The sequence below is a fragment of the Grus americana genome, chromosome Z, assembly GCF_028858705.1.
Source record: "Grus americana isolate bGruAme1 chromosome Z, bGruAme1.mat, whole genome shotgun sequence".
Lineage (NCBI taxonomy): Eukaryota > Metazoa > Chordata > Aves > Gruiformes > Gruidae > Grus > Grus americana.
Genome location: NC_072891.1, coordinates 18247661 through 18265318, shown reverse-complemented (window position 1 = coordinate 18265318; position 17658 = coordinate 18247661). Strand labels below are relative to the sequence as shown.

General features: G+C 36.9%; 1 protein-coding gene across 3 annotated transcripts in view; it reads right to left on the bottom strand.

Annotated features, from left to right (window-relative positions):
• The window catches only part of PARP8 (poly(ADP-ribose) polymerase family member 8), a 125700-nt gene that overhangs the window by 49708 nt on the left and 58334 nt on the right, over window positions 1–17658 (bottom strand). For 2 of the 3 annotated variants that reach the window (XM_054810526.1, XM_054810527.1), the window contains exons 4-10: window positions 16316–16405; window positions 14914–14984; window positions 12399–12476; window positions 7811–7905; window positions 4282–4342; window positions 3136–3226; window positions 176–242 (exon numbers count right to left, since the gene is read on the bottom strand). In XM_054810526.1, coding sequence (XP_054666501.1) covers window positions 176–242; window positions 3136–3226; window positions 4282–4342; window positions 7811–7905; window positions 12399–12476; window positions 14914–14984; window positions 16316–16405 — 553 coding nt within the window. Of the gene's footprint in view, window positions 1–175; window positions 243–3135; window positions 3227–4281; window positions 4343–7810; window positions 7906–12398; window positions 12477–14913; window positions 14985–16315; window positions 16406–17658 lie in introns of those variants that run through there. The other variant, XM_054810528.1, reaches the window with a different exon arrangement.

The following is a 17658-nucleotide window of genomic DNA, read 5'->3' as shown; positions in this document are numbered from 1 at the left end:
CAACAACTGTCAAAACTGAACTTAAAAAGGCAAATCCTGTTATTTTTTATTTAAAGAAAACCAAGTTCAGAACCAAACTGACAAGCTGTGAATTTTATCCTAGCTGGCATGGTCCAGGAACTAAAAAGAGGTAGTATTTGCCTATAAACAGGGGTTTACACTTTTCTAGACTTACTTTTTCAGCTGATGTCCCAGCCCAAATCTTTCCTTAGTAGAGATCTGAAATACATCCACAGTTGGCACTACGAAAAAAGGAGATATTGTTGATACATGAACTAACAGCAATAATCAAGAACTCATGACCATATAAATCTTATTTAAGGACGCCGTTCTGCCTGGACCTTTACTATAGACAATGCCATTGAAGCGATGGTTAAAGTGGACATGTCATCGAAGCCTATTAAGACATGAATGGTCTTTTTGGGAATATCAGCAAATATAATTTGTAATTTTACAAATTAGTATCTTAGAAATTGAATTCCCATAAATGTATCTCTTCCCACTAATTTTAATTACAAAACTGTGTATTTGGTTTTTTATATTATGCAAGTACTAGAGAGCAGCATCAGATTAAATGTATCCAGACTGGTAATTCATCTCAAACTTTTTTCCAAGTAAGTAGTCTTTACACACTACAGTTCCTGTGACTATGAAGAAAATCCAGAGTGGAATAAACTCAATTAATTAGTATCAGGGTTTTCTTTCCGAGGGCGTTTTAATACAAGATCCACAATAGTCATCTAAGTGTCTGAATATGAACTTCGGAGGCCAAGGATTACACTGAATTTTCCTCAAGACCTGTCCTAACATTGGTATATCCATATTCCTCTGTCAAAAAATTGAAAGTGTATAGGGTGAATGCTGGAAATTAGCTCCTGGTACTACTAAAATCCTTTAATACCATTTGCTAGATAGAAGTGGCAGATGGAATCCAGCACTTGTTGAGAGAGCCTCAGGTCCTCAAGGCAGGACAACAGCCAACAGATATTACAAGCACAAATAGACTTTATACTTTGTATTACATAAGGTGGTAATGACTACAGTAAAATAAAAAAGGAATGAAACCAAAAAGATCTGGGGTCGGTTCAAATTTTATTAGAAAAAGTAAACCAGTATTTTAAAAGCTATATTATTGTGATCACTCAGGATGCCAGATTTTATTCAGAATGTCAAAGTTTAACCTTTGATTTCACTTAAATAAATTAAATTTAAAAATAAAATGCAATATATCTAACCTGGCCATCCAATTTCACTTAATTCAAAGCCCTCTAGAAACCCTTTCTCTAATGTTATTATTCAAATATAATCTCATCTTTTAAAGACAAAATGGTTTTTTTTTTCAAAAGGGATGAATGATTCAATTAGGGGTAGTAATATATTTAGATTGTCAAATTTAGGACACGTAGTGTGTGGGGGGAATATTTTCAATGAGAATCATTACATCTAGACCAGTAATCGTAAAATCTGACATCTAGACTACAGTTGTTGTCTAAGCTCCACAGCCAGAGGAGACAGCCCAGTACCTCCAAAGGCTGATTCATCCTCATCTATGACAGGCTTCTAAGGCATGTGGGAGAAACTGCCCACAAGTACAATAATGAGACAAGCTATTAACTAGAAGAATGACTATCTAAAATCAGGATATTACACAGCTACAAGCTGGTATGAATACTTCCCATAGTGCTTTGGAGTATACTGCATTTTTGTTTCTTTTATCAATCAACAGAAAGTAGTATAGGAGAAAAAGATGCAGCATAAAGTTATGGTCCAGAAGTCTCAAAATAACATATTTAAGAGGGAAGAGGAGTGCACAGAGAAGGGGTCTTCTTACACAAAAGATGGTGAATCTCATTGTCCTTTTCTAGTAAAGAGACATGGTGGAACAGCAGCTGAGCTCATAAAACTAGTAGCAGCGAAGCACTTGCCTCTGGCCCTGATTTTGCCTTTCTCGGTACTCAGGCACTCCCACAATCAGTCAGCTGCAGGACTGGGAACTAAGCTTCCCATTTTAACCCTGTCAATGGTCCAGAAGATATCTTGTTGCTACTTCTCATTTCACTACATCATTTCTTACTGCATGCTGCTCTTCACGCTTCACCCTCTCTTATTTGCTGCACTTTTTTTTTTTTAAATTACATTTTGATAGAACTGTTCTGAATACTAACACTGATACCTGCTATGGCAAATACATATTTTGAGATCTGCATATATAAAAAAGATTGAAGGAATAAAATACAGACAAAAAGACCAAAGTCAAGTTAAAAAAAAAAAATGATGTAATGAAATGCTTATTTGAATGAACAGAATATAGCTTAGCATCGGCAGGCAACATATCCTATAAAAATAGCTCACTGGGACAGATTTTGCTAAACATATTATGACTGGAAATATCTATTTATTTTCCAGAGGCAGAATTCTCCCTCAGATACAAGACTGAACTGACAGCTTGCACACTGGAAGCCTCCAAAGCCAGGCAAGTTATGATCCAAATCGCAACTTAGTTCTGACTTCCCATTGTAAAAATATATATGAAGTTGACTCTTGCATATGAATGTTTCCAAATCTTCAAAATCAGTTGATTATTCAGCAGTTTGACCATTTTCACTCTAATGAGGGAGCTTTACTCACTTAACAACTCATTTAAATGTAAAGATTCACAGAGTTCACACAGTCATATAGAAATCAGAAGCTGAAAGGATAATTATCATGGCCTGATTCTTCAAAGGTGCATGAAAAAGGGCATATTAATGTGCTGCATGGGTCTGTGTACGTATACCTTATTAGTGATATCTCATCTGTGCAGATGATCCCTGACTTCCAAAATCAGGAAATCACATATTAGAAACTGTACATCTTTATTCCTTAACCCTGGTTCCTAGGGGAAGCAGCTGCATTTCAAAGGGTATCAGGAAAACAAGTTCCAAAAATCAGCCTATGAAAGTTTAAATTAGATGCTCATGTCATTATTGAGGGCCTAGCCATACAAATACATGTAAGCATAATTTCAAACCAGTAGGACTGCTCTCAGCAGTACATCTATGCACATGCAGGGTCAAAGATTTGGCAGTGAATGAGTATCTATCACCCAGTACCTGGCTCAGACCGAGACACATGAAGAATACACACATGACTAACCTGGACCATTTAAGTACTGTGTAAGTGAACAGTGCAATCGCACTATTATAGGCTCTGTGCGAATCACATCCCAAGCCACAGCAATCTCTTCCTAGTTCAAGATAAAAAGAAAACAGACACCATTAGCCATCATGAGAAACTACTGCATTTTGTCAGTCTACCTTAGGGTTGTTATAAACACTATCCATCCTTTTACCCATTCATGGAATACCTACTCGAGCTTTAAAGTTGAGACTTAGGACAAGCTATTGCCTGGTGATGCCCCTCTAAGAGCAGTGTTAGACTGCTTCCAGTTGTTGAGTATACTCATTTAAACGGCACAGCCTTATACACAACACCATATCTACAGTGCAGGCACTTTCCCATCTATCAAGAGATGCTGCTTCAAAGCTGAGAAGCAAAGGAGCAAATAAAGATGGAAACTCATCCCATAACACAAGGCACAGGAAACTTTTGTTCCTTAAGACTCATTAAAATAATTCAAGGTATGATCAGATTTTCTTACAGTTTAGAAAGTCCAGGAACAACTATCTTATGTGCTGTGCTGACCTAAGAATATGACATATCTGTGCAAAAGCTAATGATGCCCTTAAAAGCACTACATTTATTCTCTATCTAGAGGACAGGAAGTTACTGCACAGTTGAGGTGAAGAAGTGTGGAGTTAATGACAGCATAACTGTTACAGAAGCCATGCTGCCAGTCAACAGCATCACTGTCCTGTGTCTCCTTTGCCACTCAAGCTTCTCCCTAATCAGCTGCAGATGTTGAGAAGCACACAGGAGAGCTCCAGCCAAGGTCGTCTTCTCTCCAGGACTCTATGAAGTGCTTTCACCTAACTAATGTCTAGGATAGCAAAAAAAGAAATGTATTTCATTTATATCAGTTAAAACATTTACCATTCACAAAGCATGTTTGAAAGGAAATACACATGCAGTAAATAAAAGCCTAGAAAGCATTTTAACAATGTGATCATAAAAGGAAAAGGAAACCTTTCCACTGAGTAGCAATCAATAACGTGACAGTCACTTGTGAAGATCAAATCTCCGTAAAAGGAATATATCAGTGGTTGTCTAGAGAGTCTGATGTGTAGCACAATTAAATGGGTATTAATGTTCATTATGTAATTCTGTGATTAGATTACTTACATCAAGAAAGCTAACATCAATATGCAGATCAATATCTACATCATCAATGGCTCCATATTCCCTGAAAGGAAAGAATTACATTACATTAGAGCTCTTTAAGATACTCAGCCCAGTAGTACTTATAACAGGGAAGATTTTATAGAGGCTAATCTCTTTTGTAAAATCAGAATGGTTATAAAATACACATTTACATAGATTGGATCAATATTCCCACTGGGTGACTGTCTGCTGCACTGAAACTTTCTTTCAGTAGATCTTGCTTAAACAGGCTAAATCTTTTTCTCTACTAATTCCCTCAAATTCTCTCTCCATTGCTGCTATGTATTTTCATCTTGTGTATTGCACAAATAAATCAAGAAAACAATAATGGTCATATACTTCTCCTATTTATGACAAAAGAAAACTCTAGTTAATTTTCAAAAGTATTTCAGGTTAACAGCCAGTAACCTAAGGAGAGGCTTGAGATAAATCATTGAAGATAAATACAACACAGCCTAGAAGATGGCATATTATACCTGTGGGATTGCTTCATACATTCAAGCATTGTTTGTCAAAACATAAAGATTGCCCTGTAACGTGCTCAAGGCAATAGTTACCTTATTTTATCTGTTATGTGTAGTACTGCTGGAATCCCCAAGGTTCAGATTTAACTTATGCTCATAGGTGTTTCATTGCCATCTGAAATCTTACATTTAAAGTGTGACTTTTCTGCCTCTTATTTTCTGACTCATTCTGATCGCCCTCCCCCAACGTACTTGAAGACTTCTGAAAAATAGAGCTAGAAAATACTCATTCATACACCTAAACAAAAAATGGCTTCCCTTTTCATTTAAATTATTTACTTGGACAATACTGTAGAAGTTCAATCACTCTCAATTTTTCACAGATTAGCTTCTAGTCACTAGGCTTTCTTTACACTGCATTTATGTGCTTATTCTCACAGTGACTTCCACGCTTACTAGATTAAGACAGTGCACAGTAGCAGTTCTGCATAAATAAATTGATAAGGTAATTTTGAAATACAAAAATATCTTCGTGAATGGTAGCCCATGGTAGGACCTAGCTCACACTGGAAATGAAACTTTTGTGAAGTTTGGTGGAGGATATCCCTTCCACCAAAACTTGGCATCCCAATGGTTGTCTCCCGTAAGGGCAAACCCAAAGTCTCTCTCTAAATCAGAGGTGTCCACACATGGTACACACGGGGCAGGTAAACACTGGCCAGGGCTGTGTTACCTTGAGGCTTCCCAGCCACCCTGACAGCTTCTCCAGAGTCCACTCACCCAGAGCTACACGTACAGGTGCTCACTGACCTCTGACAGCTCAGTGAAGACCTGGCTTTGAAACAGTGAAATTCTCCATCTACTGCATGGCTTAACCATTATCCTACACAACAGTGGCCTCAAAGTTTTTTTTATTAATTTTCCAGAAGATCCAAAGAACAGATTGTTATGAACTCTTAAGTAATATTTATGAACACAAGCTAGTGTTACTCACATGACTGAGATTCAAAAGGCTGTGAAAAAGTATAATTTTAGAAATTAAACAGAAACACAGTTGAACTAAAAAAACCCAGAAATATTAGTGGAAGAAATGATAAGATAAAAGTAAGTTATAATTGTGGAATTTCCATAGTTACCGAAAGCCCTTTGCACCCACTCTATTACATACTAGAAAATAGATTTTAGACACATGATGCTGACTCTAGTTTTACTTCTCCAAGTTGACAGGGGGGAAGAAATCATGTTTTCTTCCAGCACCTGCAGCTTATGATCTGCTGCCTACAATGTCTCCATGAACACATCGTGATTTTGAAGCTCCCAGAGGTCCTTTGTCCATCAATGCATAAGCAATGTAAATCGATGCTGAAGAGTTTGGATCAATGGTCAAGAGGGCTTTCTCACGGCTTTGCTGGCCAGAATTCAAAGGGCAGTGGTGAAAAGCATGCAGGTATAGGAATTTCACTTTTATATGTACAGTTTGCTCTGTGACAGCAAGAGATTACTAAAAGAGGGTCAGCTGTCTAGGAAATAGGCATCTTAGCGGGTGTCAATATGTCAGACAGACTTCTCTCTCCACAGAGTATTAGAGCTGCACAAGAAGGATGAAACTGAATGCTTAATGCTGTGTTTGTCATTTCCAAGAATTTATGGGTATTTTCAGCTGCAACAGAGTGGAAGAAGCATTAAAGTTTTCCACATGCCAAAAGCAGCCACAGATGCTAATTTCTACTACAGTGAGCTCAAGGAGATCACAGTGCTCCCAATGTAACAGCTGATTCAATAAATTAGATGCATTAAAGTTTTTGAAAGGTTACATATAATGTTTCAATTTTAGGACCTTGAAGGAGCCTATTATCAAGGTTTTCTCAATTTCATAGTTATCAGTTTGGCAACTAAACATGCATCTCATTCATTTCCTAAACCCATATATGACTCTTCGGATTTCAGTTCCCCAGGTCCTTGAAATGTAATGAAATTTCCACTTAATTTGAAAAGGTATAGTACACGATTGCTGTAGACGTGCTCCCTCTTCTTAGACAAAAGTAACAGAGCTTATTGTTTAGAGGTTAATGGGAATTGTTCCTTGCAATATATGTAGGCCTAAGGTTTTTATCTTCTCTGTATTTATTACTTGGTTTGTATGACAACTTTGATATTTTCTTTGTAATACATCTGACAGGTCTGTTACATCTTGCCTACCTGTTATTTTTATGAAATTAAGATTGCATAGATGGAAAATGAAGTTATAAAAGATCTGAAGAGTATTAAAAATATCATATAGCTATATCCTATGGCAGAATCATGCGTGCTTATATATGCCCAACAGAATTTTTGTGTAATTACGCTTTGCAATCCACCTCTGACTGAGGTTCCACCACTTCTCTGTGTAGGATACTTTAGATTCCCACAATAAAAAAGCTTCCCTAAAATCTACTCAAATTCTTGCTTGTTGCTACACAGCTAGTTTCTTATTGTCTTTCTCATGATGACAACAGAGAACATTTGCTCACTCTTCCTATCCACAAACTGCTTTTTTGAAGGAGGAGAACTGTTATTATGTCTTCTCCTTCTCTTTTTTCTCAAATAGACAAATCCAATTCCTTCAATCTTTCCCTAGGGAAAACATTTACTAAATCTCTTATCATTCCTCTTCTTCACCTCCAGGGCAAAACACAGAGTATGACAGAAAAGGAGTTTAACAAGGGTTTAGACTAACGCTGAATAGTAATTTTCAACAAAATACAACAGTCTGATCAAAAACTGACTGAACTGCAGAAGACAATAATGTTTTAGAACAGGCTTCCAGGGCTTGTTCTCAGCACAGTCAGTTGTATCAGTACTCAACCACAAAAAAAGAACAAGCAAAAGGAGCATTATTGCTAGACCAGCAGTGCTCCTTCCTTTTGCCACACAATATGCAGAAATCACCAGAAGAGACTTCTGCTTTGGCAATGAGGGAAGGTCCACATGGAACTCAATCTCCAAAATGTTAAAGGTTCCAGAATACAGAAATGTCAATGACATACCTGAGAGATACTGCATTAGGTCCATAGATCTCTCTCACTGCTGTCAAATCAGCCTCCAGCTGTGGGTGCTTGTGAAGTTCTCCATCATAGCTAACCTACCGGGAAAAAAAATATCCTAGGATTTCTTATTTATTTCATTACTGGCACATGACCTAGGCTCTTGAAAGTTCTCCATACAAAATATGCTACATAAAGATTACTTAATGCCATGCTCAGAAAGGACATTGTGTTAATAAGCTGAAGCACTGAGATGGTCTAGCTCTGCTAAGCAATGAGATTTGCAAAGCAGGCACCTCTGCGTCAAAATTTTTTGAGGGTCCCACTCCTGTTTGTGGGAAGAGAAGCTGCAAAGGATTCATCCCTCTGTCCTGTCTTGTCCTGGGGTTTGTTCTGGGACACTTCTGCATTTTAAAACTGTTAAGTAGGAGAAAAGCCAGATCTCCCCAGTCATATCATCCCAGTCCAACCAGTAAAGGATAAAGGTTTGCTCCCTCTGGCTTGTCGTCACACTTACATATTAGACACAGAATAGCACGGGCTCAACAAGAGAAGCATGAAACTATACCACATACCAAGTATCGAAATTACAGTTTCAGTCTACTAATTGGCTGTATTCTATTCACCAGTGCCATGATATCAGATGAAAAAAAAAATTAAAATACACTTTCCCATTTTAAGTATTTTACCAGAGATGGTGTAAAGAAACATGTATTTAGACATCTTCCCCTTGTTTTTCAAACTCTACATGAAAAATAGAAACAGTTATGTTAGTGCTTACACTATAAAGCAAAATTTGTGAGCTGGTTTGGTTGGACTGTATGAAGTCAAAATAATTAATATCCTCCTATCTTCATAAAGGACCAAAATATCTCTTTAGGATTGTAACATTCTATTCACAGTCTATTACTACTGCCTCGTTAAGCAATATGCTCCTGATTGTGTGAACCTAATTCTACTTCTTTACAACAATTAGAATGACAGTAATTCCACAAAAGTCGATGAACTCCCTAGATTTAGACAGATTCAGAGATGAGAGTAGGATTTGGCTTCAGAGAGCAAAGCACAAGAGTGCAATTTATCCCTTTAGACATATATATATGTATCTCTCCTTATACAGGAATTGCTGCAAAGAATTCTTGTTATTGCAGAACTGTATCTAACTGCAGTACTGTTTCTTCCATTTGTACATCCAGATCTGTAGGAGACCAGTGCTGGACACTTTCAGCTCTGGTATCTGGAGATGTACTTTCAATCTAATTAAATAAATTTCAGTAGAATTAAAAGAATGATCAGCCGATCACTTTTTACATGTGAAAATCAGCAAAGAATAATAACTCATCAGCATAGCACTGGCATGTGTTTATCAGAGACATCAACTACATTCATGACCAGAAGGGTATAAGCCAAGTATCCCTCCCTTGTTTAGGCAGGCATGTCAGAACAATTTTCCAAGTAGAAGAGCATGGGAAGAAAACTTTTATTATAATTTTTTTTTTTTTTTCATTTTAGGTAGAATAAAAGGAATCCTTGTTACATGCTCATTACTCAAAGATGAATTATTTAAAGAAGCATAAATAATTCCTGTCTGGCTTCCAAAGAGAGCACAGCAATCATTTCACAAATTGTAGCTATGGTGCAACTGCCACCTTTATTGGTCCTAAACCACTGATTTTTTTTAATCAGTCTTATGTTATCAGTAGTAGTAAAATACAAAAGGAACACTATGCAGAAACTGAACTGCTCAACATAATGCTTTCTCCAATCTATTTTTTGATGGTAAGAGGTTTTGAACTCAAAAAGGAAACAAAGCAGAGTTCCAGCAAATTATAAGACCACAGTATGGTATTTTGCACCCCTGAATTAGTGCCACAGTCATGCTGATGTACACAGAGAAGACTACCAGAGTTTTGTGTATCTGCATTTGCAAGTATGTCCTATAACTGAAGCAGAAGAGAGTGCGCCAAAGGCAGTAGTATTACTGTTTCAATCTCCCGTTCTCATCTGCAAATTTAGAAGACAGAGATTCAAAGCAAGAATTAACAATCTCAGAGAAAGTGAATATAAAAGCTAAAAAATCTGATAACTTTCCTGTGTCTGAAGAGTCTGTGTTAGAAAGTCTCAGTTTTTAATCTGAGACCTGATTCAGATTATTTTCTCCCATATAATGACAAAAGGTTGCATTCTTAAAGGAGATTAAGTGATTTACAAACCTAAATCCCAATGAAAATCAATAGGACTTAGGCTATTGAATCACTTAGCTACTTTAAAGTATTTATCCATTAAATCCGTAGGGAGGATTACAAGCAGGTGCCTAGGAAGTGGATACAAACACTTAATTTATGACCAAAAGGTCGTATCTTGTTTTCACTGCCCATCAAATGCCATTTCCCATCTTCTGTGGTCCCTGTTACATCATCAGCTGCTCTCTTGTTTTTCCAGCTGTCACCGCTTAGAAATGTTAAGAATTATCCCTGACCTCCACCTTTCCCAACAGTATTGCACACAATTACGCTGGTATCTATTCCCTCTAGTTGCTAAAGTCAATATTTTTGTCCCCTTTCTCTTTAGGCACAGCACACACTTGTCTCAAATAAAGCAGCTTGCCTTGCTTGTTCCCCACGTATACAGTCAACTATTTTGTCTTCCTAATATACCTGGTGCTCACTTAATAACTCTTACAACCATTTTATTTGAAAAGGGACTGTGCTTTTTATCTCTCAAGGGACTTTGCTCATTATTTGGTTTCCTATTTATTTTTTCAGTCCTCGATATTTTCTTTAATTCTACAGGTCTTCTTTAGAATTTTGTCTTTTTTGACCATGAAATTTTAAATTCAAAATTTTCTTTTTTCACTCTTGTTAAATACACTTTCTATGTCTTTTGTTTGTTCTTCTTATTTTGCTTTTTAAGTATTCTATACTCAAGACATTCACAATAATCTGATATTTTATTTTTATTCTGATCTAATTGTGGGGTTTTTGCTAGTTACAATTCCTTCAATTAAATGTATTACCTTAGAAAAAGACAATGCAATACAACGTAGTTTCCACTTCAAATATAAGACAACTAAATTTTAACCAGTACTGCCTATTACATAGCTCTTTTACACCTTGCAAAATGATGTACTGCTCTCTGTGTTCATACCTTATAGGCAGCATCAATATTTATTCATTCATTTGGGCACTGGCAGGCATCCTTTACCAAACGTTTTAGTGCTTGTTCAAGAAATAAGCACTCCCAGCTGTTTGCTGCCTTTTCCTTCACCTTGAGGTTACTGCCCTTTCTGCAGAGTTGAAAAATGGAGCCAGTACACACGACTCATCACTACAGGGCAAAATCAGAAGATTTTTCCTCTCAAGCAGATTAAAATAAGACATTTCTCTTTGCACTGAAGTATATGTGCACGGTCCTTCCCAGCGCTCTGTGGGGCTGCAGGAGCCGGCAGCTGAAGGGAGGCAATTCCTGCAGTCATTTCTAAAGTGAAAAATGAATCAATATCCCATGTCAGTTATTTCTGCCACTGAAAATACATTCGTTCAGTTCCAGTTTCAATATCACTTTTAGCTTTTTAGGGGCATGCTTTTTTTTTTTTTTTTTTTTAACGCACCTCAACATGTATTTTGTGTTCAAACCCCACCATGCTGTTGGCTCTGCAAGGTAAGAGGCTTGGCGATGTCCTGTTCATCAGCATCCCACGCTCTCTGCACTGACCAAATGGGCTGGCACTCCTGGCACACTCCTGCCGCCTCGGCTCTGTGCACCCAGGGCACGGATGGCTGCAGCCTCAAGGCTTAGGCAGTGACAACTTGCATAAACAGCAACTGTCATTTGTTAAAATGTTCATCGAAATAAACAGTTCTAATAACATAACTGAGGAATGATTCCTTTGGGGCAATAGTTAGACTAAAAAGATATGAAAAATCTGAATAAAGAGACTAGCGGCGTGAAGCACTCTATTGACATTGCAAAAGGAAAAGAGATGAAGAGATTTCATTTCCCAATACATAAGAGAACATAATAATAGCTAATTCTGCTGAGGGAATGAGAAGGAAAGACACAGAGCAGTACATTCATCTAGAAATATGCAGCATTTTTCAAGGTGAATTTAACTGTAGAGCTCAGAAAAAGAATGGACTATTGCCTACATCAAAATTGTTTTGTAATAACCATTTTTACCATCAAATTGCAGTGCTCTTGACTTTACAAAATGGCAATACTCCAGAAGGAGATGGATTTGGATTCAGTCTGATTTCCCACTTGTATCAATAATGGGATAAGATTTAAAGAGTGAATATTTCCTGGAAGTAAGCAACTGGCTTCTATTTTCAAATGCTCTGAAGAGTACTTGCCTTTTCTATTCTTACAGCTTTTCAAATGTAAACAAACTAATCTTATTTTGATATAATTATACAGTATAACATATTCAATATTTCTGCTATGAAATACTATGTATATATATGCATGGCATTCTAATTGATATTGAATAAACATAAGAAACTAATTATTATCCTAGATTTATAATGGAATGAACAACAGAAGCTTTCAAATATTAGTTTCTTGAAACTTGTGCAAAGACTTCTTCCATTACCTGTCCTCCATAATAAAATTCCTCAGAATCATTATCTCCTTCGGAGTCTTCTTCAACTGTGCTGTTGTGCCTTGAGTCCTTAATGGAAAAGGAAAGTTAACAATGATACAAATGATATGCTTATTTTGCATTTACAGTTCTAATTATAACTACAGGAATTATGTTTTTTACAAATCAGCTCATAGCACCCTTTATGAAGAGATTGTTTAGTATCATTTTTCCAGAAGAGTACTAAGGACCTGTTTTAAGAATAATGAAATATCAGACAAAACAAGGACCTGCAAGGTACATAGAAACACCCTGAAATATGTTGGAGAAATAATACTTTGGCTACAGACACAGTGTGGTATTTTAAGAAACTGGGGAATTCAGTAGACTATGTGGAATACTTCACTCTGTGCTTTTGCTAAACAAAGCATAATTTACCCACCAAGACAGGTTCTGGACTTAATTCATTTGGTGTTTCAGTGACCTAATAAAATTTTAATTTACTTTATTCTGGTAAATCAATTTTAATAGCTTAAGGAAATAATTCAAGTCCAAGCAGGGGATCTCTTAAGTTCCTTTCTATGAAAAACTGACATGTTGCTGCTTATTTAATATTTTTAACAGAAGTACCAGCCTGTTGCCAGAAAGGTTCAAACTTAATTTTCTGACTAACTCTGTTCTGAGACTGAAAATTAAGGATTAGAAAGCAATATGCTTACCCAGGTAAAACCTGGTCTAAATAGGCTGCTCTGTGAATAACTGCACTCAAGTAAATAGAACTGATCCTGGTACAGACTGCAACTCAGCATGAGCTGTAGTGTTATATTCTGCTTCTCACCCATGGAACCTTTACTTATAATTATGTAATTGCTTGAAGATATTAATTCCTGTCTTCCACAATCCATGTGTTATTTCTAGGCCTTATGCTGACAAGGATCCCCTAAAGAACACCTGCTAAAATCATAATTCTTCACTTCAACCTTAACTTGATATACTTACTGCTTATTTTCTATTTCTGTCCTGTACAGAAATGCCATAATGGAATAGAAATCAGATGTATGAACCAAGGAATAGAAGTTTCCCCTAAATCTCATATATTCATAAATGTCAAATATATCCTTATCACCAATTTCTATGGTCAGAAATTCTAATCCCATTTCCCTACCTTTGCCTCTAAATTCCTGCTCTATTCACTGTATGTATACATAGAACAAAAATTGTATTTCAGCCAATTTCATGGTAATTTTCTATGACAAGGTATAAAAATAATTTCTGCTTCTATTTCACTGAAAAAACACAGAATGACTTTAGTCTTCTTTGTTTTATAATAACCTTAGCTCAAGGGGAAGTCTGCATTAAAACAGAACTCAACTGAACAAAAATTCAACACAAACCAAAGAGAAATGAAAGTCTCACATTAGAATAGTGACAAACCCATCCTACCCCAACCAAACCTCTGTCTTGCCAACAGAAATGGTCAGTGTTAGAGACTTTTTTTAAAGTTTTTTTTTTCTTTCAGTACTTTCATTTTTATGTACCCTGTTCAACTAAAAACAAAATAAAAGCTCAAACTCTGTCCCATAGAAGCTATCTATATCTCAGGCTTTTAATCAAATGGGTAAATTCTTCCTGCACTTGAATTCGTCTAATGTTTACCAAGCACTGAATACAGTGATGAGGCAGTAGAAGCAAAGTATTTCCAGTGCAGCTTTTCACATCAAATCAGGTTTCATCTACTAAAACACCCTACGATGCACATTAGCATACCTGGGCATGCTTATCCCCCCCTTTCAAGGATCAAATACAAGGATCAGAGCCTAAAAAGCAGTCGTTGAGAAACTCAGCAACCACCCTTACCAAAGGACGTCTTTCAGTCAAGCACCTGAATTCTTGACACAACGCTCAATTTCTTGCTTGGGTAGGACCCTATGTAGTACTTTCTTTGAGCCCATAACACTGTCAAGCCCTGTGGGCTTTATGTTAGTGCCACTTCTTTCTTGAGTTAATGTCTCAGTGAGACTGCTGAGGGACCCATGCCAGAGGTACAGCACAAATACAACCGTGACTGGAAGGCATTAATACTCCAGACACTACTTATGGTGAATAGAATCATGCTGAGTTCTACAGCCTCCAGTGGGGCTGCTGTAGGCCACGTGAAGCAACAGTGAGCTAATAACACGACGTGGTCCTATGTGCAAGAGCAGGTTGAAGGATAAAGGCATCATGATCATCTTCTCCAGGAAAGCTGTATTTTTAGGGCAGACATGGTCTATACCACTGTTGAACAAAAAAATGACATAAACGTCAAAACCGTCTTTCCTAGGATGGGCACATCCCTATCCCAACTAAGTCATTCACTGGTTAATCCACGTATGAAACCCAGAGAACTACGCTCATCTTCTAAAATGTATAAATGTGTACAGTTTGTGTAAGCACACATTTGATAGGAAATCTATGATAAATTTTATTATTTTCTGTTGTTTCTTAAAATAAATTCTGTTAAAATATGCGTACAAGAAATACTTACATCTCCATTCTCCCTTTGTAATTTTGATTTTATGGATAAGCAATAGTTGACATCACTGGTTCTTCTTAATTCTTAAAAGAAAAGGGAAAATAGGGAACATCTGTGAAAAATGTGAAATAATTTTGCATGTGCAGACTTGAAATACTTTGTTGCAGTAGTAAAGTAAATAAGGAACAAAATGTTACAGATATGAAAAACATCGACGAGTTTACAATACAACCGTCTAAAATTAAGAAGCCCCTGCATCTCAGAAGACTCACATTTTTAACTGTGAAATGAAACTCAGCTGGTCCATCTAGGAGATTTGTTTTTCCCAATCTGTGATTTACAATTTAGTGTCATTCATTGATTTTGAATACTTTATAAAAGAATGAAAAATCAAAACCCCTCAGCAACATTAAATCAGACCATCTTCTATACACAACATAGGTTTTTATTCTATTTTAAATGACAGGTTTTATTTGTTTGTAAATTATAGAAATATTTGTAAGTAAAATTCATCTTAAACTTCTGACTTTTATGGCCAGCTTTTGTTTGGGTGCCACTGCACCAACTTCAGTAAAATTATTCTTGTTTTACATGAGTATAAATGAGATCAGAGACTGAGGATCATACTGATTTTCCAGTGGAATTCAAAGTAATTCTGTGTTACGCAAAAAAGGCCCTAAAGCATTGTAATAATAATAAAAAGACTGCAAAGTCAAGTGTTCCTATCTGAAGAACTGCCAGAATTAAGACTGCTCTATGCAGTTTCTCCTGCAGCCTGAAATCATCAGGGAGTTTGGCTGCTAAAATCCAGAAAGTCTTTATAAAGTATGCATAAATCTTGATTATATATTGTATGAATGTGCCTATATGTCTGAAAAGCATACCCTTTCATGTATCAAACACTTCTTGAAAGTACGGAAATAATTTCAAATGAGAGGTTCCCAAAATCACTGGAAAAAATATGGTTTTTTCTATAGCCTAATTTAGTGAAACAGCTGAACCATTTTGTTTGAAAATTCCTGAAATAATTCACCAGAGGCAATGGTAGTTACAGGCTGTTTCATCCCCAATGGTGAGGTTCAGTGAAGTTTTAAGCAAGTGAGCATGAAAACTTATAATTGGGAAGTATTAAGCACCTCTAACTGTATTCAGGGAGAATTGCTTTAGTACAGACTGCAAGCCATTAAAAGAATAAAATACATTCTGCCTTCACAGTCATGGTGATCCCCAAAAGAAATATTTTAATTTCTTCTATTCTGAAATGTAGGACAATTTACTACAGCAAGAAAGAGCTGTGAGAAAATAGCAAACTGTATGGCTGCACACATTAACATATCTCCCTTTAAGTGCAGGCAACATTTTATCTTTCCTCACAAAATATGAACTTGATAAAAGAGTCGGGACATAAGATTACCTGTAGCAATTTGGTGGAAAATTACTGGAATCGGTTCTGTTGTAACTAACACATCTTCATCATTATCAGAACTGGAAACATAAGTGTTATCTACGAAAGAAAAACACCTAGCAGTTAAAGTCCAGTTGTGCTCTGCCAGCCTCTTCCCACATTGCCCATCCCAGCCTTGTACCATAAGGAATCACTCCCTGGATGGTTAGGGAAGCAGAGCACTTTCATGTTCGTGGTGTGTGGTTTTTTTCCTCTTGAGATTGCTAACAAAAGGAAAAATACCAAAAGGATGGAAGATTTGGACCCAAGTTTTATACAAGCAAATCCCTGGAGTCTGATATCATGGCTTTCGTTAATCACACCAAGCACTGCTCTGAACCGTCCCAGGAGGATTATGGGAGTTTGAGCCAATCTTTTCCGAAACAAAGACTTGTTCTATGCTTTTTGCTATGCCTGACACTAAACCTCAAGTTAGATCTGCTGTGCAGAGTGAAGAGCTGGGTGTTAATATTCCATTATGCAAAATACCTGTGCCTCATTTTGCCTAGTCAGATAAAGGTTGTTTGAAGTATCTTCTAATCAGTGGATAACCTTTCTTGTGCCTGATTCAGGAAAAAAAAAATCCTCCCACTTAACAAAAATGTTAGGTATGGATTTGAATATGGAAAATCTATCCCAAATTTTCTTACAAAATGTAGGGATTAGGCTGAGGGGGTATGTGTTGTGCTTTTGGTTCGGTTTCCTCTTTTGCTTTCCAATCAAACATTTAGTAACAACAAACAAGGAGCAGCAAGTTTCTATGTAGTATCTGCAGAAGCTAATTTTGCATGAATTGCTGAACTGCCTATGAAAGTAATAATATTTTGTTTTCTACTGATCTGGTCTGAATTGAAACTTATGCTCTAGAGCAAAAAGGCTGACAATTAAGATAATCACGGATAAAGAGACAAATAAGAGAACTGAAACAAGGACTTGATCTATCATCATTCTGAACACTCTAGTGTTCCACATCAGCAAAGTGCATGAACTCACATGTAATTTTACGCATACTGCTACAATCTCAAAGCCTTTGACCACAGTGCTTCCAGTGCAATGTTAAAGATGTTAGCATTAATTGAGCAGTAAGTTCAGTAATATTATCCTTTGTATTACAGAGGCTCTTTGCAGCTTGAATCAAGATGAAGCCACAGTGCTGCCGCCCCTTTCTTGCACAGGTCTGCCTTTGCAAACTAGGAGCTGCACTACCGCACACGGACAGGCGTGTGGGGCTTCCCCAGCCCGCTGCCTGTGAAACTGCCTTTCTGCCTCATTCACAGACATCTTCAGAGTCTGACACTAGCCCACACCTTTGC